The following is a 24,237-nucleotide window of genomic DNA, read 5'->3' as shown; positions in this document are numbered from 1 at the left end:
TTTGATCTATCAAATAACTGAAGGACACAGTAATATTTTAGTAGTGAAATGAGGTTTATTGGATTAACAGAAAATGTGCAATATGCATCAAAACAAAATGAGACAGGTGCATACATTTGGGCACCATTGTCATTTTGTGGATTTGAATATCTGTAACTACCTAGCACTGATTAATTGGAACACACAATTGGTTTGGTGAGCTCATTAAGCCTTGAACTTCATAGACAGGTGCATCCAATCATGAGAAAAGGTATTTAAGGTGGCCAATTGGAAGTTCTCTTTGACTCTCCTCTGAAGAGTGGCAACATGGGGGCCTCAAACAACTCTCAAAAGACCTGAAAACAAAGATTGCTTAACATTATAGTTTAGGGGAAGGCTACAAAAAGCTATTGCAAAGATTTAAGCTGTCAGTGTCCACTGTGAGGAACATAGTGAGGAAATGGAAGACCACAGGCACAGTTCTTGTTAAGGCCAAAAGTAAAATATCAGAGAGGCAAAGGCAAAGGATGGTGAGAATGGTCAAAAACAGCCCACAGACCACCTCCAAAACCTACAACATCATCTTGCTGCAGATGGTGTCACTGTGCATCGTTCAACAATTCAGCATATGGGAGAGTTATGCAGAAGAAGCCTTTTCCACACACACGCCACAAACAGAGTCGCTTGAGGTATGCAAATGCACATTTGGACAAGCCAGCTTCATTTTGGAAGAAGGTGCTGTGGACTGATGAAACAAAGATTGAGTGATTTGGTCATAACAAGGGGCGTTATGCATGGAGGCAAAAGAACACAGCGTTCCAAGACAAACACTTGCTAGCCACCGTAAAATTTGGTGGATGTTCCATCATGCTGTGGGGCTGTGGGTCCAGTGCCGGTACTGGGAATCTTGTTAAATTTGAAGGTCACATGGATTCCACTCAATATCAGCAGATACTTGAGAATAATGTCGCAAAGTTGAAGTTACGCCGGAGCTGGATATTTCAACAAGACAATGACCCAAAACACTGCTCAAAATCTACTCTGGCATTTATGCAGAGGAACATGTACAATGTTCTGGAATGGCCATCCCAGTCCCCAGACCTGAATATTATTGAAAATCGGTGGGGTGATTTAAAGTGGACTGTCCATGCTCGGCAACCATCAAACCTAACTGAACTGGAGATGTTTTGCAATGAGGAATGGTCCAAAATACCTTCATCCAGAATCCAGACACTCATTACAGGCTATAGGAAGCGTCTAGAGGCTGTTATTTCTGCTAAAGGAGGCTATACTAAATATTATTGTGATATTTCTGTTGGGGTGTCCAAATTTATGCACCTGTCTAATTTCATCTTGATGCATATTGCACATTTTCTGTTAATCCAATAAACCTAATTTCACTACTGAAATATTACTGTGTCCTTCAGTTATTTGATAGATCAAAATGAAATTGCTGATCCAAACACCCAATTATTTATAAATGAAAATCATGGAAATTGTCAGGGGTGCCTAAACTTTTGCATACGACTGTATGTGTGTGTATATATATATATACCTATATATAACCATCTAGGTTAATAAGTATAAATATATGTTACAAAAAAAAAAACATGTCTCATATATATATATATATATATATATATATATATATATATATATATATATATATATATATAATGTAGCAGAGAAGTGCACTCTCACTTGAACGTCAACTACCAGGGTGCTAGTGAATGGTCATAAACAGCATACAAAAAAGACTTGCACTCGCTGGATTTTTCAAAAACAAATTTCCTGTGACGTGTAACGTTTCGGGGATAATGTATCCCCTTCCTCAGACACATGTGATACAAAATGAAGTACATTTATAACAAACAAATGATAAGCCCCACCCCCTCATCAGCCAAAAAAAAAAACGCCAAACAGCAGTTGTCAAGGTGACCACTGAGTCATACTGACAATTATAGTGATATGCATAAACTGTCTGACTATCAATCTTAATAGTGTTGGTGACTCGTGAAGTAAAGGGGAAATAGGAGAGCAGGGAATACAAAACAGTGGGGGATATATCGACCCCCAATGAGAATAAAAGTAAAAAGTAATCATAACAGCCCAATTACAGATCGAATATGCAAACAAAGAACCAAACACCTTCACATAATATTATGCTGTCTACAATCTACAAGGCATTAAAATTACATACCATGCGTATATTGTGGGGATTGCCTTGAAGTGCATACAAACAAAAACAGAATTTATGCTTACCTGATAAATTACTTTCTCCAACGGTGTGTCCGGTCCACGGCGTCATCCTTACTTGTGGGATATTCTCTTCCCCAACAGGAAATGGCAAAGAGTCCCAGCAAAGCTGGCCATATAGTCCCTCCTAGGCTCCGCCCACCCCAGTCATTCGACCGACGGACAGGAGGAAATATATATAGGAGAAACCATATGGTACCGTGGTGACTGTAGTTAGAGAACATAATTCATCAGACCTGATTAAAAAACCAGGGCGGGCCGTGGACCGGACACACCGTTGGAGAAAGTAATTTATCAGGTAAGCATAAATTCTGTTTTCTCCAACATTGGTGTGTCCGGTCCACGGCGTCATCCTTACTTGTGGGAACCAATACCAAAGCTTTAGGACACGGATGAAGGGAGGGAGCAAATCAGGTTACGGAAGGCACCACAGCTTGCAAAACCTTTCTCCCAAAAATAGCCTCCGAAGAAGCAAAAGTATCAAATTTGTAAAATTTAGCAAAAGTGTGCAGTGAAGACCAAGTCGCTGCCTTACATATCTGGTCAACAGAAACCTCGTTCTTGAAGGCCCATGTGGAAGCCACAGCTCTAGTGGAGTGAGCTGTAATTCTTTCAGGAGGCTGCCGTCCGGCAGTCTCGTAAGCCAATCGGATAATGCTTTTAAGCCAAAAGGAAAGAGAAGTCGCTTTTTGACCTCTCCTTTTACCAGAATAAACGACGAACAAGGAGGATGTTTGTCTGAAATCTTTAGTAGCCTCTAAATAGAATTTTAGAGCACGGACAACGTCCAAATTGTGTAACAAACGTTCCTTCTTTGAAACTGGATTCGGACACAAAGAAGGTACAACTATCTCCTGGTTAATATTTTTGTTAGAAACAACTTTAGGAAGAAAACCAGGCTTAGTACGCAAAACCACCTTATCTGCATGGAACACCAGATAGGGCGGAGAACACTGCAGAGCAGATAACTCTGAAACTCTTCTAGCAGAAGAAATTGCAACCAAAAACAAAACTTTCCAAGATAGTAACTTAATATCTACGGAATGTAAAGGTTCAAACGGAACCCCTTGAAGAACTGAAAGAACTAGATTTAGACTCCAGGGAGGAGTCAAAGGTCTGTAAACAGGCTTAATCCGAACCAAAGCCTGAACAAATGCTTGAACATCTGGCACAGCTGCCAGTCTTTTGTGTAGTAAGACAGATAAAGCAGAAATCTGTCCCTTTAGAGAACTTGCAGATAATCCTTTCTCCAAACCTTCTTGCAGAAAGGAGAGAATCTTAGGAATTTTTATCTTGTTCCATGGAAATCCTTTGGATTCACACCAACAGATATATTTTTTCCATATCTTATGGTAAATTTTTCTAGTTACAGGTTTTCTGGCCTGAACCAGAGTATCTATAACAGAATCTGAAAACCCACGCTTTGATAAAATCAAGCGTTCAATCTCCAAGCCGTCAGTTGGAGGGAGACCATATTTGGATGTTCGAATGGACCCTGAACAAGAAGGTCCTGTCTCAAAGGTAGCTTCCATGGTGGAGCCGATGATATATTCACCAGGTCTGCATACCAAGTCCTGCGTGGCCACACAGGAGCTATCAAGATCACCGAGGCCCTCTCCTGATTGATCCTGGCTACTAGCCTGGGAATGAGAGGAAACAGTGGGAATACATAAGCTAGGTTGAAGGTCCAAGGTGCTACTAGTGCATCTACTAGAGTCGCCTTGGGATCCCTGGATCTGGACCCGTAGCAAGGGACCTTGAAGTTCTGACGAGACGCCATCAGATCCATGTCTGGAATGCCCCATAATTGAGTTATTTGGGCAAAGATTTCCGGATGGAGTTCCCACTCCCCCGGATGGAATGTCTGACGACTCAGAAAATCCGCTTCCCAATTTTCCACTCCTGGGATGTGGATCGCAGACAAGTGGCAGGAGTGATCCTCCGCCCATTGAATTATTTTGGTCACTTCTTTCATCGCCAGGGAACTCTTTGTTCCCCCCTGATGATTGATATATGCAACAGTCGTCATGTTGTCTGATTGAAACCTTATGAATTTGGCCTTTGCTAGTTGAGGCCAAGCTCTGAGAGCATTGAATATCGCTCTCAGTTCCAGAATGTTTATCGGGAGAATAGACTCTTCCCGAGACCATAGTCCCTGAGCTTTCAGGGATTCCCAGACCGCGCCCCAGCCCACTAGACTGGCGTCGGTCGTGACAATGACCCACTCTGGTCTGCGGAAGCTCATTCCCTGGGATAGATTGTCCAGGGTCAGCCACCAACGGAGTGAATCTCTGGTCTTTTGATCTACTTGAATCATTGGAGACAAGTCTGTATAATCCCCATTCCACTGTTTGAGCATGCACAGTTGTAATGGTCTTAGATGAATTCGTGCAAAAGGAACTATGTCCATTGTTGCAACCATCAATCCTACTACTTCCATGCACTGCGCTATGGAAGGACGAGGAACAGAATGAAGCACTTGACAAGAGCTTAGAAGTTTTGATTTTCTGACCTCTGTCAGAAAAAACCTCATTTCTAAGGAATCTATTATTGTTCCCAAGAAGGGAACTCTTGTTGACGGGGACAGAGAACTTTTTTCTTTGTTCACCTTCAATCCGTGAGATCTGAGAAAGGCTAGAACGATCTCCGTATGAGCCTTTGCTTTTGACAGAGACAACGCTTGTATTAGAATGTCGTCCAAGTAAGGTACTACTGCAATGCCCCTTGGTCTTAGAACCGCTAGAAGGGACCCTAGCACCTTTGTGAAAATCCTTGGAGCAGTGGCCAACCCGAATGGGAGGGCCACAAACTGGTAATGCTTGTCCAAAAAAGCGAACCTTAGGAACTGATGATGTTCCTTGTGGATAGGAATGTGTAGGTACGCATCCTTTAGTCATAAATTGACTTTCCTGGATGGTGGGTAGAATCGTTCGAATAGTTTCCATTTTGAACGATGGTACCCTGAGAAATTTGTTTAGGATCTTCAAATCCAAAATTGGTCTGAACGTTCCCTCCTTTTTGGGAACTACGAACAGATTGGAATAAAATCCCATTCCTTGTTCCTTTATTGGAACTGGGTGTATCACTCCCATTTTTAACAGGTCTTCTACACAATGTAAGAATGCCTGTCTCTTTATTTGGTTTGAGGATAAGTGAGATCTGTGGAACCTTCCCCTTGGGGGTAGTTCCTTGAATTCCAGGAGATAACCTTGAGAAACTATTTCTAGCGCCCAAGGATCCTGAACATCTCTTGCACAAGCCTGAGCAAAGAGAGAGAGTCTGCCCCCCACTAGATCCGGTCCCGGATCGGGGGCTACTCCTTCATGCTGTTTTGTTAGCAGTGGCAGGCTTCTTGGCCTGCTTACCCTTGTTCCAGCCCTGCATTGGTTTCCAGGCTGGTTTGGGTTGTGAGGTATTACCCTCTTGCTTAGAGGATGCAGAATTAGAGGCTGGTCCGTTTCTGCGAAAAGGACGAAAATTAGGCTTATTTTTAGCCTTAAAAGACTTATCCTGTGGAAGGGCGTGGCCCTTTCCCCCAGTGATGTCTGAAATAATCTCTTTCAATTCTGGTCCAAATAAAGTTTTACCCTTGAAAGGGATGTTAAGCAATTTTGTCTTGGATGACACATCTGCTGACCAAGACTTTAGCCAAAGCGCTCTGCGCGCCACGATAGCAAACCCTGAATTTTTCGCCGCTAGTCTAGCTAATTGCAAAGCGGCATCTAAAATAAAAGAGTTAGCCAATTTAAGTGCGTTAACTCTGTCCATAACCTCCTCATATGGAGTTTCTCTACTGAGCGACTTTTCTAGTTCCTCGAACCAGAACCACGCTGCCGTAGTGACAGGAACAATGCATGAAATTGGTTGTAGAAGGTAGCCTTGCTGTACAAAAATCTTTTTAAGCAAACCTTCTAATTTTTTATCCATAGGATCTTTGAAAGCGCAACTATCTTCAATAGGAATAGTAGTGCGTTTGTTTAGAGTAGAAACTGCCCCCTCGACCTTAGGGACTGTCTGCCATAAGTCCTTTCTGGGGTCGACCATAGGAAATAATTTCTTGAATATAGGGGGGGGAACAAAAGGTATGCCGGGCTTATCCCACTCCTTATTTACTATGTCCGCCACCCGCTTGGGTATAGGAAAAGCGTCGGGGGGCACCGGAACCTCTAGGAACTTGTCCATCTTGCATAATTTCTCTGGAATGACCAAGTTGTCACAATCATCCAGAGTAGATAACACCTCCTTAAGCAGTGCGCGGAGATGTTCTAATTTAAATTTAAATGTCACAACAACAGGTTCAGCTTGATGAGAATTTTTTCCTGAATCTGAGATTTCTCCATCAGACAAAACCTCCCTCATTGCCCCTTCAGATTGGTGTGAGGGTATGACAGAACAATTATCATCAGCGCCCTCTTGCTCTTCAGTGTTTAAAACAGAGCAATCGCGCTTTCTCTGATAAGTAGGCATTTTGGATAAAAGATTTGCTATGGAGTTATCCATTACAGCCGTTAATTGTTGCATGGTAATAAGTATTGGCGCACTAGATGTACTAGGGGCCTCCTGCGTGGGCAAAACTGGTGTAGACACAGTAGGGGATGATGTAGTATCATGTTTACTCCCCTCATTTGAGGAATCATCTTGGGCAATATCATTATCTGTGGCAGTACTGTCCTTACTTTGTTTGGACGCTATGGCACAATTATCACATAAATTTAAATGGGGAGACACATTGGCTTTCATACATATAGAACATAGCTTATCTGAAGGTACAGACATGTTAAACAGGCTTAAACTTGTCAACAAAGCACAAAAAACGTTTTAAAATAAAACCGTTACTGTCTCTTTAAATTTCAAACAGAAAACACTTTATTACTGAATATGTGAAAAAGTATGAAGGAATTGTTCAAAAATTACCAAAATTTCACCACAGTGTCTTAAAGCATTAAAAGTATTGCACACCAAATTTCAGAGCTTTAACCCTTAAAATAACGGAACCGGAGCCGTTTTAAAATTTAACCCCTATACAGTCCCAGCTATAGTCTTTGCTGAGACCCAACCAAGCCCAGAGGGGAATACGATACCAAATGACGCCTTCTAGAAGCTTTTTTAGTGATTCTTAGATCCTCACACATGCATCTGCATGCCCTGCTCTCCAAAAACAACTGCGCAGTAATGGCGCGAAAATGAGGCTCAGTCTATAACTAGAAAGGCCCCCTGACTGAAAAAGGTGTCCAACACAGTGCCTGCCGTTTTATAAACGTTCCCCAAGATTATAAATGCCAATTGTTAGCCTAAATCTGAATAATATGCCCAAATAAAGCAATCGATTTAGCCCATAAAAATGTCTACCAGTTTTTTAGCCCTTATTAAGCCCTTTATTCTTGTATGTTTGACTAAGAAAATGGCTTACCGGTCCCCATGAGATAGGAAATGACAGCCTTCCAGCATTACACAGTCTTGTTAGAAATATGGCTAGTCATACCTTAAGCAGAAAAGTCTGCTAACTGTTTCCCCCAACTGAAGTTACTTCATCTCAACAGTCCTATGTGGAAACAGCAATCGATTTTAGTTACTGTCTGCTAAAATCATCTTCCTCTTACAAACAGAAATCTTCATCCTTTTCTGTTTCAGAGTAAATAGTACATACCAGCACTATTTTAAAATAACAAACACTTGATAGAAGAATAAAAACTACATTAAAACACCAAAAAACTCTTAACCATCTCCGTGGAGATGTTGCCTGTGCAACGGCAAAGAGAATGACTGGGGTGGGCGGAGCCTAGGAGGGACTATATGGCCAGCTTTGCTGGGACTCTTTGCCATTTCCTGTTGGGGAAGAGAATATCCCACAAGTAAGGATGACGCCGTGGACCGGACACACCAATGTTGGAGAAAAGGTATTGGCGCACATTCATTTTCAAAAGCACAACATATTTTTTGAACTGCTGCAAAAAATTGCCTGCAAACAACATCAAGAGACAACTATTCTTTTTAAATAAAATTGGGATCTTAGTCACACAATATGGCCATATTTTGCTTAGCCAGTCACCACTTATCATTCCTGCTTTTACTCTCCATAACAGAATGAGACTCCCTGGCTTAATATTCACAACTCCATTACACTGTCATGAGCACACCTGAGCTTGGGTGGGGTGCTTTAACCAATGGGAGATGGTCAGTCTCCCTGATTATGTTTAAATACAAATACTTTGGGAGTGCTGACAATATGACCCAGTAATTACACAAACAAAAAGGTATTGGCGCACATCCATTTTCAAAAGCACAACATATTTTTTGAACTGCTGCAAATAATTGCCTGCAAACAACATCAAGATAATTTTTGTATTTGTATTTAAACATAATCAGGGAGACTGACCATCTTTCATTGGTTAAAGCACCCCACCCAAGCTCAGGTGTGCTCATGACAGTGTAATCGAGTTGTGAATATTAAGCCAGGGAGTCTCATTCTATTATGGAGAGTAAAAGCAGGAATGATTCAGCCCTCTGTGGCAAAAGGACTGTAGTGTTAGGACCAGTCTATATTGGGGCACCTTGTAAGTGGTGAATGGCTAAGCAACATATGGCCATATTGTGTGACTAAGATCCCGTTTTTATTTAAAAAGAATAGTTGTCTCTTGATGTTGTTTGCAGGCATTTTTTTGCAGCAGTTCAAAAAATATGTTGTGCTTTTGAAAATGGATGTGCACCGATACCTTTTTATTTGTGTAATTACTGGGTCATATTGGCAGCACTCCCAAAGATGTATATATAAACTTTTTGAAAGGTGTGCTAAAAAAACAAATTTTGTATTTGTTTATGTATATGTAATCAAATGTATTTGTGTTTATATGCCTATAAATATTTATATACACATATAAATACATATGTCTACACATATAAACATATATATACCTCATATCTTTGAGCCCTTATAACTTTTTTAAAGCAATTTGTTTTTAATCATTTTTATTAGTGTTATTATGAATGCAACTATACTTTTATATGTATTTTTATATGTTTTGTGCCACACGTGTTAAATTCAATTGCACTCAAGTGAATGCGTTTACTTTCAACTCGCAATACAAGAAGCCGCGATAAACCCCTTACCCCTTAAACCCCGCACAACAGTTAGCGCGTCACTTGTAATCTAGCCCACAGTAAGCAGTGGAGCGCCTGCTGCTTTAGATCAGTGGCTCTTGCATCTTTTTGAGATGCAAAATATCGTATCTACCCAAATGTATTCACTAAAAGCTTACCCATCACCTCCAATATCTCCACATCCAAAGCTATTTTCTGCAGCCTAATTTACATAATGTCCTTTAGTCTAGCCTGTGGGGGATAGTTAACTTGAATTTCAGAAACGCTGCCATAGAATAATAAAGGTTGGGGAGATTGGCAGTGTTTTATCATCTGCTTTGTTCCACCACCATACAATGCAACGCAAGGAATTGCAACATATACTGCTTAGAACCTGCATACATAAAGATCAGGGTTTTTCTGAATTCCATCTTTCAGTCTAACAAATAGGCCAGATTTAAGGTTATCTTAGATTTACCCAAAAACAAGCCAAAACCCTTGTTTGCATCTAGACACAAGGAGAAAAGTATACAAAATGAATGATTTATTTTCTAGTTATAAATCCTTATGTTGTTAAATGTCATTGCCAGAGCACCCACACATCCTGTATTTTCTCGAATTTTCCTGGTTTGAAAGTTCAGTCTTGCTGTCCCCTTTTCCCCTATTTATGCATGAATGCATGCAACCTAAAACCTAGCCAGAAATACCCCTCCATTCCCATGGACAGATCAATCATCATGCCTTTGGGCCATTCTAATAGGACCATTAGCATGCTGACCCCCCCCCCCCCCAAAAAAAAAACAACAACAAAAACTAAATGACTTCACCCACTGGTTGCTAGGCTCCACATCCATTCCTCCTGGGAACAAAAGAGTACATCTTATAAGGTCTACATTGACAATATTCACTAGACATCACATTGAGCCATCATGTTTGTAAGAGGTCCTCATTAGTATTATGCAATGCCATATTTACAGCATTAATGCTTTCTTCCCAGGTGGTATCTAACATTCATTATGTTTATCTACCAGGTGCAATTGAGTTAGATCTAAATCGGTTTCCCAGGGGAGCAAAAACAGCAAAGCAGTGTTCAATAGATATGGTGGCACCGGAGGTGGACCTGCCCATGGTTTCTATCTTCAAACAGAAGAGGGTGAAAGGCTGGTGGCCTTTTGTTGCTAGAAATGAAAACGATGAAATGGAACTCACAGTAAGACACTGAGGGTGTCATCCTTTATTAAAAATGATATGTGTGCATTTTGTTAAAAAAGAAAAAGAGATAAGGCTATGTCCTGGGACGATTGTATTAAGATGAGTAGGTAAATTGTATGCGCAATGCTGAATTGTAACATCAATAGGTAGCTACAGAGTATGACTGATCACGTATGAAGGCCAACATGAAATGTATTGTATTGAGCTTGCAGCACATGCCTGTCATGTATCTACCAATTATGATGCTTATACCTCATCAAACAAAATACTGGATTTTATCTAATCCTACCTTAGGGTTCGCTTCCCTTGAGTAGTAATTAGGTTTGTGCGAGGCTGTTGAAAGCAATTTTGTGTATCAACTACTTATGGTGGTGCGTTATACTACAATATTGGCAACCGGTGTCTGCATCCAATAGAATGTCGATAGAAGCCGGTAAGCGCTAATTTACACCAGGTTTCCAATGAAAGCACAAATCCCAATTTTTTTCTTTTTTGATTCTGATAGAGCATGCAATTTTAAGCAACTTTCTAATTTACTCCTAGTATCAATTTTTCTTCGTTCTCTTGCTATCTTTATTTGAAAAATAAATTTCAGTACCCTGGACAGCACTTGTTTATTAATGGATGAATTTATCCACCAATCAGCAAGAACAACCCAGGTTGTTCACCAAAATTGGGGCGGCTTCTAAACTTACATTCTTGCTTTAAAAATAAAGATAACAAGAGAATGAAGAACATTTGATAATAGGAGTAAATTAGAAAGATGTCAAGATCACAAACGAAAACATTTGGGTTCAGTGTCCCTTTAATATACTGTCAGAGGCTGTTGATACATTGAACAAAACTACACCCAGCTCAACTAGGAATAAAAGAGGAAAAATGAGCTTTTTGAGGCCTAGTTCCCATTGAAATTTTAAACCTTGCAAATAATGCAAGTGTTTCAATGTAGAAAAAGAATTGTAATATTTATTGTTGTCCCATGTATAGGAATAGTTGCACTTATGTTCTTATGGAAATATCAGTATGTATTTACATATAACAATATATGCAAGCACATATCTACAAAATTCAAACTAAACCTATGCCTAGGGCAGCAATACATATTACATATATAATAATAAAGTAGAACATATAATTATAATAAAAAGTAGTATTTGCTTATAGTTAAAAAAAATATATTATACATAGGTGTATCTTTGATTTTAAATGTTCAAGTGTAAGGTCGGGTTACCATAGCAACTAACTTGTTATGGTGCGATTTTCGAGAAATCCGATGTCGGATGGAAGTGTTAACACAACGTTAAATTGCACCTACACGAAAACAACAACTGCACGTACTGCGCAAAATATTTCAATGGAAACCTGGTGCTAAAATAGAGCCTTAAAATACTTTTGGCTGTCGGCAACTTTGGTAGCTTACGGCTCAATGTAAACGAGAGAGCGTACAACATTTAATTTTTCACTAAACATCTAAGTCAAAAACTGCAGAGCAGCATACTGACTGACAAGAAAGTCACAGGAACTCTTAGGGAACTAACTGTGTTGCAGCATCCGTGTTCCCCTTGACATTCATTCTGATATTTTGAATAGTAAAGGAACAGTCAACTCCAGAATTGTTATTGTTTAATAAGATAGATAATCCCTTTATTACCTATTCCCCAGTTGTGCACAACCAACACAGTTATATTAATACACATTTTACCTCTGTGATTACCTTGTATCTAAGCCTCTGAAGACTGCCCCCTTATTTCAGTTATTTTGACAGACTTGCATTTTAGCCAATTAGTGCTTACTCACAAATAATTCAATGGGTGTGAGCACAATGTTATCTATATGACACACATGAACTAACGCCCTCTCGCTGTGAAAATATGTCAAATGCATTCAGATAAGATGCGGTCTTCCTTAGCATATGAGCCTACCTAGGTTAAGCTTTCAACTAAGATTACCAGGAGAACAAAGCACATTTGATGATAAAAGTAAATTGGAAAGTTGTTTAACATTGCATGCCCCTGAATCATAAAAGTTTAAAGGGACACAGAACCCACATTTTTTCTTTTGTGATTCAGACAGAGCATGCAATTTTAAGCAATTTTCTAATTTACTCCTATTATCAAATTTTCTTCGTTCTCTTGCTATCTTTATTTGAAAAAGAAGGCATCTAAGCTATTTTTTGGTTCAGAACTATGGACAGCACTTGTTTATTGGTCGGTTAAATTAATCCACCAATCAGCAAGAACAACCCAGGTTGTTCACCAAAAATGGGCCGGCATCTAAACTTACATTCTTGCTTTTTAAATAAAGATTCCAAGAGAATAAAGAAAATTTGATAGTAGGAGTAAATTAGAAATTTGCTTAAAATTGCATGGTCTTTCTGAATCACGAAAGAAAAAATTTGGGTTCAGCGTCCCTTTAATTCTGACTAGACTATCCCTTTAAAGACATAGAAAGGTCAAAACTGAACTGTACATGGGTGCGTTTCAACATACGCTGTCAGCATTTATTATTGCACCAGCATTTCTTGTAAACTGCTCGTGCAATTCCGCCCCTGCAGATTTGCGGCCAATCGGCCGCTAGCAAGGGGTGTCAATCAGCCCGATCGTATTCGATCGGAAAAAAGGGGCATCAAGCTCCATAAGGAGCTTGATAAATATGCCCCTTCACCTTCTCAGAGAGTTAACGGTGAAGACTTAATTTGTGTTATATAAGCCACTGGCACAATACACACCACCTCTAGCTCTATGAGCTTGAATACTGGTGCACATTCCATAACAGCATATGTGTGTATGCCACTGAAAAACAGCAATATATTTTTTTTCTTCTTAAACAGGGAGAGTCCACAGCTGCATTCATTAATTTTGAGAAATACAGAACCTGGCCACCAGGAGGAGGCAAAGACACCCCAGCCAAAGCCTTAAATACCTGCCCCACTTCCCTCATTCCCCAGTCATTCTTTGCCTTTTGTCACTGGAGGTTGGCAGAGAAGTGTCTGAAGATTCGGTTTAGTCTCTTATGGGGAGTAGTACTCTTCGGAATGGGACGGGAGTTTTAAGTAGTCCTGTCAGCCTCTTAGTGAGAGCATGGATGAAAGTTAGAGTCCGGAAATGCAGGGAGAGTCTTTCTGCAAAACCATCCCGACTCATATCAACAGCTCCATAGGCAATCAGCGTTGACAAGTTTCGCTGCTTGCTTTCTTCACTCAAGTCCATGTCAGAAGCGATACTACTATCCGTCACACTTGAAGGGCCGTGTTCCTATTCCATGGCGTAGATTCCGGTAAGATTGTTTCATTTTACTTTCAACATGAGAATGTAATGTAAATGTAGAAGTCAGGGTATCAGTGGGACTCCTTTTATCTTTATGGAATCAAGGGTTAATATCTCCTGAGGGGGGTTATTGAACAGGGGGGGGACTTTAATCATGTTTGTTATGTGATTCTGTCTGCTAATGTGTAGTGATGCTTGGGCTTGTGGCTATTTCAGAACATGCTGGCCTTTTTTGTCAGGCTGCGCAGTTCTTGTGGAGTAGCACACTTTTTCTTTGGCCTGCACGGTGCACCTTGTGACCGGGCGTGGTCACGTTTCTGTTCTCCATTTCCGTATTCCTGACCGTGTGGCGAGGGAAAGGGTCTGTTTTGCTAGTTGTCTGGGTCATAGGAAGTGGTGAGTGCCCCAACCATTGGGGGTGTAAGGTGCCGTTTAATTTTTATCCATAATTTCAATCACCAAGTTATGGAGGATTCAGATTTTTTTGAGACGGATGTCTCTGATTCAGATTCTGCTTCTTACGAACAATATGAAATGGCTCGGGTAATCCATGCCCATCAGTTATGTTCCGAATGCCGCTTTAGAGTGCTCTCTTCTCCCGAATCGGGGAACTTAGAGTCCGTCAAGCTATCCACCCCTGAGGATCCCATATCCCGTGAGGCACGCGCCCTAGAACCTTCTTTTGCTACACAAGCAGGTGTCCCAAATGCCGTTACCCCTTCTCCGGAAGGTGGCTTGTTTCCTCCAGAAGTTATGGCACGGTTGGTGCATTTACATCTTCCAGGAAGATACTGTCCGTGTTCTGTTAATCAGGGCTCGTCAAGTGTGGGATCGTCTGGATCAGATCAACCCTCTGGGGAAGCGGTTTCCTCTGAGGCTTCAGGGGTCCAACCCTTTGGGCTGGGGTCATCAGTTGCCCCGGCAGAGGTAAGTCTTGCCTTTCATTATAGACTGGCATGCCTTCGTGTCCTGCTGAGGCATGTTTTGGCAGTGCTGGAGGATCCCAGTCCTAATGGATCGATGGATCCTCGGTCTTCCATTCCAGACGGCAAGCTGGGTTAGATGAAGGGGGATAAAGTCAATCTCCTTGTGGTCTACATTTTTCTTTTTTTTGGGTATCTTATTCCAGTTCTGAGCTTTGGAAGAATTGGGTCTCTGACCGGCTGGTCCTGTTGGTGTGTCCATTCTTCTTGGGTTTTCACCTGCGGGTGCTGCCCTCATTTACTTTGATCCGGTTAGGATATATTTTATTTAATTTTGAGAATTTTGGTATTCTTTTTCTTGGATTGTCCTTTTTGAATCTTTGACGACGGTACCTCTTCCTTAAAAGGTCGAGGTTGCTGTGCCGCTTTTTTCCCCTTCTTGGGGTTGGTTTTCTGGTCATCTGTTTCTGGAAGTTTCCCCTATGGTATCTCGTCTGCTCCCATAGTTTTGGAGCTCTGGAGATAGTGTTGTCTTTTTTTTCCTGCGGTTGCCCCTGATCAGGCGTTTCGGTTTGATCTGTCGCTCACCAGGAGTTGGGATGCTCGTTCATCGTAAATTCCTTGAGCTGTAGGGGTTTCCGGGAGGTTAATCCTGAGAGGATCTTTGGAGACTATTTATCTTCTCAATCTAGATTTTCTAGGGTTTGAGCTCTGTTCTCTGTAGGTTTACCTTAGTCTTTAGACTTAGGTGTGTTGGGGGTTAAGCTCTCTGTCTCTGGGATACTTACGTGAACATTCAGTGTCCAAGGACCCTGGTTGTGGCTGTGATTGCATCACCTAGTTTTGAAGCTGGCTCCAGTCTCCGGGTGTCCGGTTTTATGGACCTGTTCCTTGTCTTTGACTGGATGTTTTGGGTTTTCCGTGTCCAGATCTCTTAGATGGATCTAGATTGCCCAGTTTTCCGGTCCCGGAATGTCCTCTTGTCCCTTCTGGCGAGTATTTCTTTCTCTTCTGAGAATTGGAATTTCTTCTGGGCCGGCTGTAGTAGTGGATGGTTCCTATCAATCGGTATTGTCTTTTTGACATCCGTTGACAGTTTTACGCTCCATGCCTGTGGGAGGGTGAACTGTTAGGTTTGCATTTCCCCTCCCTTTGGGAAGGATTGGGCATACCACAGTATCCGCTTGGTGCCCCGGAGGTCTTTTTCTTCCCCTGTTCAGTGGGGCCCTCCCTGCCTTGTGTGCAGGATGTCATGTGAAGGGTTGGATTTCTGGTGTCATGCCGTTACTGTAGTTTTCAGTATAGGGTCTCCTATTTGGGAGTGTCCCTTCTCTCAGGAAGGGAGCTGTGTCTGGGTTCTGGAACCCAAGCTTGTCCTTGGGGGGGTCTGGCTCCCCTCCTCTTTCCTTCCTGAGGGTTTTGGTGGTTCAGGGAATTTTTTATTCCCTTGTCCTTTCGGAAATTGCCAGTCGCTTTGGTGCTGGGTCCGTTGCCTCGGAGTGGGGGTCAGGGATCTGACTGCTCTGTTGAGCTTTGACCGCGTATCTTCAAGATCTTGTGGACCTTCCTTAGGTGGGAGGCTTTGCAGTGTTTCCTTCTCTCAGCAGGTAGCTTTTCCTCTGCTGTTTTTGGGTGCTATCCTTACTTCCCTGTTTTTCTTCTGAGGGTATTGCTCTGCACTTCTTCTCAGTATTTCTTCTGTGAGAGTCCTGGTGCAGTTTCTTAGCTTTTGATTAGCTAGTGTTGGCGGCTTGGGTCCACTTAGACCTCTTTTGCAGAGGGAAGCCTGTGGCTTCATCTGGAGCATAATAAGATATTATGGTGTGTTTTTTTAGCAGCTCCCGGGGGTGGTTTTTATCCCTCGGTCGCTCTATCCTGAGTGCGGGTTTGCACTCTGTGTAAGGGAGGGGGTCTACCTTGTCCCTCTAGGCTTCCATGGTTGGGGAGTTTCATTGGTCCCTTGGACTCCATGCAGATAGGGGTCTGGGATTTTCTTACCTTCACTCTGCTCGGTCGGTAGGGTTCGTTCTCTACGCAACTTTGTCCTGTTGCAACCTTGGTTGCACACTTGGAGTTATGCTTGGGGTTCTTTATTGCCCTAGTTGTTTGTCTGGTGAGTACTTCTTCTTCCCTTCTGGGAGAATGTGGAGGTCCCCTTTCCCTTGGGTCAGGGGTGAGTTTAAGTGTGGGCTTAGAGCCTGCTGGACTTTGTCTCCTCAGAGGCCTTTGTGCTCGGTTGAGTCTAGTGATTCTGGGCGGTCTCAAGCAAGGGCCTTGCTGGTTTTAACTTATGGGCAGTTACTTGGTCCTTTCCATTTTTTGTTCCTTCTGAAGCAGTTTTTGTGTTGGGGTTTGGGTGATTTCAGGCTGTGGTGCCCTCAGAAGGGGCCGCCTCTTGTACTTGCCCATTTTGCATTCAGTGTCTTTTATAGCTTGGGTACTGTTTTCCCACAAGTAATGAATGCAGCTGTGGACCCCCCCCCCCCCCGCACACACGTTAAAGAAGAAAAACTTAAATTATGCTCACCTGATAATTTTCTTTTCTTCTGACAGGGAGAGTCCACAGCTCCCCGCACGCGTTTTTTCTATGGGGCGGCCGTAAACTTTGTTTTTTATTCTTCTGGCACCTTTTTCACCCTGATATTTCTCCTACTGTTTCTTGTTCCCTCGGCAGAATGACTGGGGGATGAGGGCAGTGGGGTAGGTATTTAAGGCTTTGGCTAGGGTGTCTTTGCCTCCTCCTGGTGGCCAGGTTCTGTATTTCCCAAAAGTAATGAATGCAGCTGTGGACTCTCCCCACCAGAACAAAAGAAAATTATCAGGTAAGCATAATTTGAGTTTTTACTAGAAGCATTTTTGCTTATGGAGGTATATAGCAATTGCTTATATTTAAATTTGAAATGCACTCACGTACATTTCTGTTTTGACCTTTCTATCCATTTAACATTCAAATATTACATTTAAGTATTCCCATTAATTTACACTAAAAACTATTAATCAAATATTGATTAATGAATATTCAGATATTAATTTCTATGATTTAATGTTCCTGGGGCAATGGACTACAGCTGCCCATGTCATACTGATATGTTTACAATGAATGTGCAGGAAGTGACAGGTCTAGAAATAACATTGCTACATGGGGAGGTTTAGGAATTGCCCAGAAAAAAAATGAAAGGAAAAGAAAAATCATTTGCCACAAAGAGGCCAATTTATCAAATGTCTGTCGGACCTGATCCGACAGTGCGGATCAGGTCCGACAGACATCGCTGAATGCGTATTAAGCAACGTCGCCCCCTGCAGACTCGCAGCCAATCGGCCGCCAGCAGGGGGTGTCAATCAACTGGCTCATACTCGATCGGGTTGAATTGCGTCAATGTCTGTCCGCCTGCTCAGAGCAGACGGACAGGGTTATGGAGCAGCAGTCTTTAGACCGCTGCTTTATAACTGGTGTTTCTGGCGAGCCTGCAGGCTCGCCAGAAACACAGGACCTCAATCTCCATTCGGAGCTTGATAGATAGGCCCCAAAGTATAGACCAATACTGCTGAGAATGATGTAGTAGATTTTACTGTAGAGAGCAACGTACATTTATCAGACAATTATTATACACCCAGTGTTTCTTTTTCAGGGTAAAGTGGAGGCAGAGTTGCATCTACTCTCTGCAGAAGAGGCTGAGAAGTGTCCTGCCGGGTTGGGTCGGAATGAGCCAGACCCACTTGAAAAACCAAAGTAAGTATCCCGTGCATCTATTTCTTTCATTATATAGTGATAACCGAGATTAGGAGTATCTATAATATCATGTGTACTGAGTAGGACTAAAATAGTCTTTATAGTTACTATGTAATCCTATTTACTTAAAGAGAAATGGAACCCACATTTTTTCTTTCATAATTGAGATAGAGCATACAATTTTAAAAAAAACTTTCTAATTTCTTTTATTATCAAATTTCCTTAATTTTCTTGGCATGTTTTATTGAAAAGCAGGAACGTAAATTCAGAAGCGTGCAAGAGCACTTTATGGCAGCAGGTATCTCTTCAACAAAGTATACCATGGGAACAAAGCAAATTTGATCATAGAAGGAAATTGGAAACTTTTATGCTCTGTCTGAATCACAAAATAAAATTTTGGGTTTTACATCCCTTTGTCACTTGGTTTTTCTATTCTTCTAAATGGATTTAAAACAGAGGTCTTACTTAAGATCCTAGTTCCACTTTAATGGAAATAAAAAAAGAAACATCACTCACTTTGGAACCAGAATTCCTCACTCATGTGAAAAATTAATTTGTTTGCTTTCTTCTTCTTAACCTCTGTTTCCTTATATTATAAAAAAGACTTTAAAGGGACAATTGTGTTATATAATATATGTTTATACATTAGCAATTGATCACTGAATTCTTCTCAGTGTGGATCCAGTGTACCTGGTCTATCTCATTGTCCAAATTGCTGACAGATTTATGGCTATATCTGTGGGATAGAATCACTAACAGTCTCTCTATTCTCCACAGCTCTTATGTCAATCTATAGAGTCCTTATACTAAAGAATGGAGAGATCTTTCGGTTTTAATAAATGGGCTCTATAGAATATAATAAAAACTTGAGAACCTGGTGAGGCTATTAGTGGTACTTGCAAGGAGACCTCTTTGGGGACGATTTATGAAGCAGTGTATGCTGCTGATGTTGTTGTTTCCACTCTTGCCTTCTGGCTCGCTGGAAAATAAGCTAAGAAGCAGCGGTCTTAAGACCGCTGTTCTTAAATCGTCCGCACCTCAGAGGATCGGATACGATCTGGATGATTGACCCCCTGCTAGCAGTCGATTGGTCGCAAATGTGCAGGGGGCGGTAATTGCACAAGCATTTCACATGAAATGCTTGTGCAATGATAAATGCTGACAGTGTATGCTGTCGGCATTTATCGATGTGGGGTTGACATGCTGTAGCGGATCATGTCTGCCTGCACATTAATAAATCAGCCACTTTAGGTTAGATGTTCATAAACACATAATTGCTAAGTGAAATCAAACAGTAGAACCACAGGTGGTGCCCTTACTAGATTTACAGTAAGCCTTCCCAGCATATAGCTGGTGAGATAGATCAGTGAGACCAGCTGGGTGGAAATGCTTAGGAAATATGTTGAGAGCTGTGAAAGAATGACCATGACCATCCCACTCACTGACACTAAATTTAGGGTTGAATAAACATATTCCAAAAGCACAGTGTGTCTCAACTCAACTTTATTGAAACATAAATATCAAGGTCAACATGGTGAAGTTTCAGACTTTTAACCTTTACTTATGGCATGATCTTTATGTTTCAATAAAGTCGAGTGGAGACTCATTGTGCTGTTAGAATATGGTTTATTCAAGATATTTATTGGGCTGTGCAGTAACCCTTCCATGCTTGTACATACAAAGAGTCTTGGAGAGTTGCTGGTAACTATATCTGTGAACTACATTTAGGGTTTCCAGTTGTCCTCCTCCCCAAAATAGTTGGGTTATCAGCAGGTTATTGGGGACCCACATTTGAACCATCAATCTCATTGGTGTAGCTATGTGATATCTTTGGTAGTGCATGACGTTTTGTGTCTTTTGTCACATTGCAGATATATTCTGTTGCACCTGTATTTATTGCCATTGGCAGTATACGAGTCCAGAGAACTTATTATATTAGTAACCACTGCAGGTTTACACCTTCCTTTAGAGTTTCACATCTCCATCTTCACAAGGTTTTAGCAATCTATTCCTTGGTTATAATAATAAAGTTGTGCATAGGTTGAGGGCTAGACTAATTTAAATAATGTATTAATTAGTAGTTGCGCTGTTCCATCTTTTGGTGTGTTATGATAGTTTAGAATGCAGACGTATGGACTTTGATTGGTCTGGGCTACTTTTTTCAAAATGTTCTTTCAAAATTTGCACATATTTTTACAGCTTAGCTGCTTGCTTTTGAGCAGTGTGGGTTACACAATGTGTGTAGACTACTGGGGCCCATAACCTGAAATTAGCTCATCACAAATCCTGTGTCTTGTCAGAATTGATCTGATAGCAATAATTACAGCAGTGGGCTGTTTTATCTCTTAGCTAAACAATTTAAAAAAAAGTAAATTTATGCTTACCTGATAAATTAATTTCTTTTACGATATGACGAGTCCACGGATTTCATCCTTACTTGTGGGATATTAACCTCCAGCTAACAGGAAGTGGCAAAGAGCACCACAGCAGAGCTGTATATATAGCGCCTCCCTTCCCCTCCCCCCTCAGTCATTCGGCTGAAGGTATAGGAAGAGAAAAGGAAAGGCTAAAAAGGTGCAGAGGTGACTGAAGCTTACAAAATATAAAGAAAACGGTCTTAAAAAGAACAGGGTGGGCCGTGGACTCGTCATATCGTAAAATAAATTAATTTATCAGGTAAGCATAAATTTACTTTTCTTTTACAAAGATATGACGAGTCCACGGATTTCATGCTTACTTGTGGGATACTAACACCAAAGCAAAAGGACACGGATGAAAGGGAGGGACAAGACAGGAACCTAAACAGAAGGCACCACTGCTTGAAGAACCTTTCTCCCAAAAATAGCCTCAGAAGAAGCAAAAGTATCAAATTTCTAAAATTTGGAAAAAAGTGTGAAGGGACGACCAAGTCGCAGCCTTACAAATCTGTTCAACAGATGCATCATTTTTAAAGGCCCATGTGGAAGCCACAGCCCTAGTAGAATGAGCCGTAATTCTTTCAGGAGGCTGCTGTCCAGCAGTCTCATATGCCAGGCAGATGATACTTCTCAGCCAAAAAGAAAGAGAGGTAGCTGTAGCTTTCTGACCCCTACGCTTTCCAGAATAAACAATGAATAATGAAGATGATTGACGGAAATCCTTAGTTGCCTGTAAGTAAAACTTTAAGGCACGGACCACATCCAAATTATGCAACATACACTCCTTCTTAGAAGAAGGGTTAGGACATAAGGAAGGAACAACAATTTCCTGATTAATATTCTTATTTGAAACAACCTTAGGAAGGAATCCAGGTTTGGTATGTAACACCACCTTATCAGAATGAAAAATGAGATAAGGAGAATCACACTGTAGCACTGAAAGCTCAGAAACTTTTCGAGCAGAAGAAATAGCAACTAAAAACAGAACTTTCCAAGATAACAATTTGATATCCATGGAATGCATGGGTTCAAACGGAACCCCTTGAAGAACTCGAAGAACTAAATTCAAACTCCAGGAGGAGTAATGGGTCTAAATACAGGCTTAATTCTAGCTAGAGCCTGACAAAAAGACTGAACATTTGGCACATCTGCCAAACATTTGTGAAACAGAATTGACAAAGCAGAAATTTGTCCCTTTAAGGAACTTGCGGATAACCCTTTCTCTAATCCTTCTTGGAGAAAAGACAGAATCATAGGAATCCTAACTTTACTCCATGAGTAACCCTTGGATTCACACCAATAAAGATATTTACGCCATATCTTATGATAGATTTTTCTATTGACAGGCTTTCTAGCCTGTATCAAAGTATTGATAACCGAATCAGAGAATCCTCGCTTCGATAAAATCAAGCGTTCAATCTCCACGCAGTCAGTTGCAGAGAAATTAGATTTGGATGTTGGAAAGGACCTTGAATGAGAAGGTCCTGTCTCAAAGGAAGTTTCCACGGTGACAGAGAGGACATGTCCACTAGATCCACATACCAAGTCCTGCATGGCCACGCAGGCGCTATCAGGATCACTGAAGCTCTCTCCTGTTTGATTCGAGCAATCACGCGTGGGAGGAGAGGAAACGGTGGAAACACATAAGCTAGGCTGAACAACCAAGGCACTGCCAAGGCATCTATCAGTTCGGCCTGATGATCCCTTGACCTGGATCCGTATCTTGGAAGCTTGGCATTCTGTCGAGATGCCATCAGATCCAATTCCGGTCTGCCCCATCGGAGAATCAATGAGGCAAATACCTCCGGGTGAAGTTCCCACTCCCCCGGATGAAAAGTCTGTCGACTTAGAAAATCCGCTTCCCAGTTCTCTACTCCTGGGATGTAGATCACTGACAGATGACAAGAGTGGGCCTCCGCTAAACGGATTATCTTAGATAGTTCTCTCATCGCTAAGGAACTCCTTGTTCCCCCTTGATGATTGATATAAGCCACAGTCATGATGTTGTCCGACTGGAATCTGATGAATTTGGCCAAAGCCAACTGAGGCCACGCCTGAAGCGCATTGAATATTGCTCTCAGTTCCAGAATATTGATTGGAAGTAGAGACTCCACCTGAGTCCAAACACCCTGAGCCTTCAGGGAGTTCCAGACTGCACCCCAGCCCAGAAGGCTGTCATCCATTGTCACTATCACCCACGAGGGTCTGCGGAAACAAGTCCCTTGGGACAGATGATCCGGCGACAACCACCAAAGAAAAGAGCCTCTGGTTTCTTGATCCAGATTTATCTGAGGAGATAAATCCGCATAATCCCCATTCCACTGTCCGAGCATGCACAGCTGCAGCGGTCTGAGATGAAAGCGAGCAAACGGAATGATGTCCATTGCCGCTACCATTAATCCAATTACCTCCATACACTGAGCCACTGATAGCCGAGGAATGGACTGAAGTGCTCGGCAAGTATTTAGAATCTTTGATTTTCTGACCTCTGTCAGAAATATTTTCATGGCTACCAAGTCTATCAGAGTTCCCAAGAAAGGAACCCTTGTCTGTGGAACAAGTGAACTCTTCTCTATGTTCACCTTCCAACCGTGAGTTCTCAGGAAAGACAACACTGTGTCCATGTGAGATTTTGTCAGTTGATATGTTTACGCCTGAATCAGAATATCGTCCAGATAAGGCGCCACCGCTATGCCTCGCGGTCTGAGAACCGCCAAAAGAGACCCTAGAACCTTTGTGAAGATTCTGGGTGCTGTGGCCAACCCGAAGGGAAGAGCCACGAACTGATAATGTTTGTCCTGGAAGGCAAACCTTAAAAACTGATGATGATCCTTGTTGATAGGAATATGAAGGTAAGCATCCTTCAAGTCCACAGTAGTCATATATTGAACCTCCTGGATCATTGGTAAAATTGTTCGAATAGTCTCCATTTTGAACGATGGGACTCTGAGAAACTTGTTTAGACACTTGAGGTCTAAGATGGGTCTGAAAGTGCCCTTTTTTTTGGGAACCACAAATAGATTTGAGTAAAACCCCTATCCTTGTTCCGATTTTGGAACTGGACAAATTACTCCCATGGTAACAAGGTCTTTTACACAGCGTAAGAATGCCTCTCTTTTTATCTGGTCTGCAGATAATCTTGAAAGATGAAACCTCCCTCTTGGGAGAAAATCCTTGAAATCCAATTGATAACCATGGGTCACTATTTCTAGTGCCCAGGGGTCCTGAACATCTCTTGCCCAAGCCTGGGCAAAGAAAGAGAGTCTGCCCCCTACTAGATCCGGTCCCGGATCGGGGGCCACCCCTTCATGCTGTCTTTGTAGCAGCAGCGGGCTTCTTGGATTGTTTACCTTTATTCCAATTCTGGTTGGGTCTCC

The 24,237-nt window shown here is 41.7% G+C and overlaps 1 protein-coding gene across 1 annotated transcript in view; it reads left to right on the top strand.

The window, feature by feature from the left end:
* Positions 1-24,237, top strand: part of OTOF (otoferlin) — a 742,062-nt gene that overhangs the window by 705,599 nt on the left and 12,226 nt on the right. Inside the window, exons 44-45 of the mRNA XM_053709494.1 lie at positions 10,344-10,522; positions 18,343-18,443. Coding sequence (XP_053565469.1) covers positions 10,344-10,522; positions 18,343-18,443 — 280 coding nt within the window. The remainder of the gene's footprint in view (positions 1-10,343; positions 10,523-18,342; positions 18,444-24,237) is intronic.

The sequence above is a fragment of the Bombina bombina genome, chromosome 4 (assembly GCF_027579735.1).
Source record: "Bombina bombina isolate aBomBom1 chromosome 4, aBomBom1.pri, whole genome shotgun sequence".
Classification (NCBI taxonomy): domain Eukaryota; kingdom Metazoa; phylum Chordata; class Amphibia; order Anura; family Bombinatoridae; genus Bombina; species Bombina bombina.
Note: the sequence above shows the minus strand (reverse complement) of the source record. Positions and strands in the feature narration are given on the sequence as shown.